At 41.5% G+C, this 2185-nt stretch overlaps 1 protein-coding gene across 2 annotated transcripts in view; it reads right to left on the reverse strand.

Moving 5' to 3' along the window:
* Window positions 1-2185, reverse strand: part of LOC102677059 (discoidin domain-containing receptor 2-like) — a 141476-nt gene that overhangs the window by 32328 nt on the left and 106963 nt on the right. For both annotated transcript variants that reach the window (XM_006616348.2, XM_031510762.1), the window contains exon 7: window positions 1167-1374. In XM_006616348.2, coding sequence (XP_006616411.1) covers window positions 1167-1374 — 208 coding nt within the window. The remainder of the gene's footprint in view (window positions 1-1166; window positions 1375-2185) is intronic.

The following is a 2185-nucleotide window of genomic DNA, read 5'->3' on the forward strand; positions in this document are numbered from 1 at the left end:
AGTTGATTTCTATTGAAACGGTTGGCGGGTCGTCCCGATCGTATATCGGATCCGGGTCTCGTTCTCACTCGCGTGGAAGAAAAATATGGAACGGGGGAGGAATAAGGAAGAAGAAAAATCGAAGGAGAAGGATAACGAAAACGAGTAACGAAAGATAGAAACAATAACAGCAGTGGCAACCAGTCAGTATTATGTTACAATGTGCTGAAAAAAAGTTTTTTTACAGAGTAATCGAGACGAATTCTTATCTTATCTTATCTTATCGCTTCATAAAATTCTATATATATCTTATAAAGCAATCGGTATATTTCACTTTTCCAAAAAATATCTAATCCATCTATAATTATAAAAAATTGAATTATGTAATTGTACGTATCCTAATAATAATAATAATAAATGAACAAGAAAATTTGAAGCAACCAATCTGTATTCCGATTCATTTTTGCCCATCGTTCATTCGGAATTCATCCATCACGTTATCTTTTTTTTCCAACGGTACGGTTACGACTTAGTTAATCGAAATCGACCGACCGACGGATATATAATAAGCCGTTGTCAATTATCGTGTATCAATTTATACACGGCGGAGTTTTATTCCTCGATGATTGACAGTTGCCGGCTGCCCTGTCGGATTCGCGTGTACGGAGTGGAAAATCGGGAAGGGAGGAGGAACGGACAAAAAAGGAGGGGAGAACGACGGGACGGTTACGAGTCACGTCAAATCCGAGCGAAACGGGCAACGGAATTGCAAAAGGATAACGTACGCGCGGCTTTTCTTTCTCCCCTTAGGCGTTCACCGCCTAAAAGTCTGGGCCCCGTGAAACGATTTCGCGTCACGAGCAGAAATTTTTTTCTATTCGCTCTAAGTTCTGCACAAGTTCCGTGACGAGCGCTTTTTTTTCCTTCTCTCTCCGGCTATTGTTTTTATACGTTTTTACGCCGACCGACGCGACGGGAGAGCTAACCCGAGCGCGATAGGTAGGTTAGGTAGCTGTTTTATCGGTCGACACTCCACAACGGATATTTCGATGAGGATCGCGCGATACATCACATCGCGTGTTAGTTTTTTCGAAAGAGAAATGATACAGGGGATTCGTAATATTTTTACGTCGAGCGCTTTCTATTTTTTTGAAATATAGAAGGACGCGGCTTAGGCATGCGCTTACCAGAGTCGAAGGTCACCTCGCTGATCATGATCCATCTGTCCGAGAAATGAAGCCTCAGTTTCACGTATTTACCGACACGGTGGTGGAGCTTGATGGTGATGTTTCGCGACGATTCGAAGATCTTGTCCTCCATGTAGGTGTAGGTGATCGGTTCCCCTGTGTAATACTTGCCTCCAATGCTGAACAATATGTCGATTTGGGAAAATATCTGGAACAAGGTTTTGACAATTTTCATCAGTAAAAATGTGGTATAATTTAACAGATATACTATATATACTATATATATATAACATTTATCGAGGTTTCAGATGTTCGATGATGAAAGAGAGGTGAAATATTCTTCGGATTTTTTGGTTTTTATTCAACGTGTAAAAGTGTAGGATAAGCCTTCTTCGTTCCAAGGGAGGGGAATAGTTTTGAAAAGGGCAGATCCTGAGATATCGGAGACACCTTGGTTGATTTGGCAGCGTAGTTTGGTTACGGATTTGAGAGGCGTGCTCGTGATTTACGACTCGGCAAAAAAATAAATGGTTGAAATATAAATTCAAGTTAATGGAAAACGAAACAAAACTTATATATATATATACGTATAAAGAAGCCTCGAGAGGAGGACGTATTCGTACACGAATCCACGTGGAATCCACCGTCGAATCCACCGAATCACGAAAGAAGAAACGAAAATGGATCGAACCTTTCTCGTACCAACTCGTTTCTCTTCCTATTCCTATATATAGTAGTAAGGGAAATAAAATATCTGCATATTAGAAGGAGCAGCCGGGAATGAAACAAAGATCCATTTCTATCAGGGTAATCTCGGGAGGAGATTGATCACCTGGTGGCCTTAAAAAACGCATTGGAAACCTAAATAAGCCTGCGAATATAGACGAAATAAAACAGACGTAGACGAAGCGGGACGTTGATGGATAGGGGAGAACCCGCTCTCGCCGAACAAGATTTAGGAACAAAGTAAAATACGATCCTTTCCGGGGCGCGAAAAGCGGGGGAGGAAAAGGAGGGGG

The sequence above is a fragment of the Apis dorsata genome, unplaced genomic scaffold, assembly GCF_000469605.1.
Source record: "Apis dorsata unplaced genomic scaffold, Apis dorsata 1.3 scaffold_257, whole genome shotgun sequence".
NCBI classification, from domain to species: domain Eukaryota; kingdom Metazoa; phylum Arthropoda; class Insecta; order Hymenoptera; family Apidae; genus Apis; species Apis dorsata.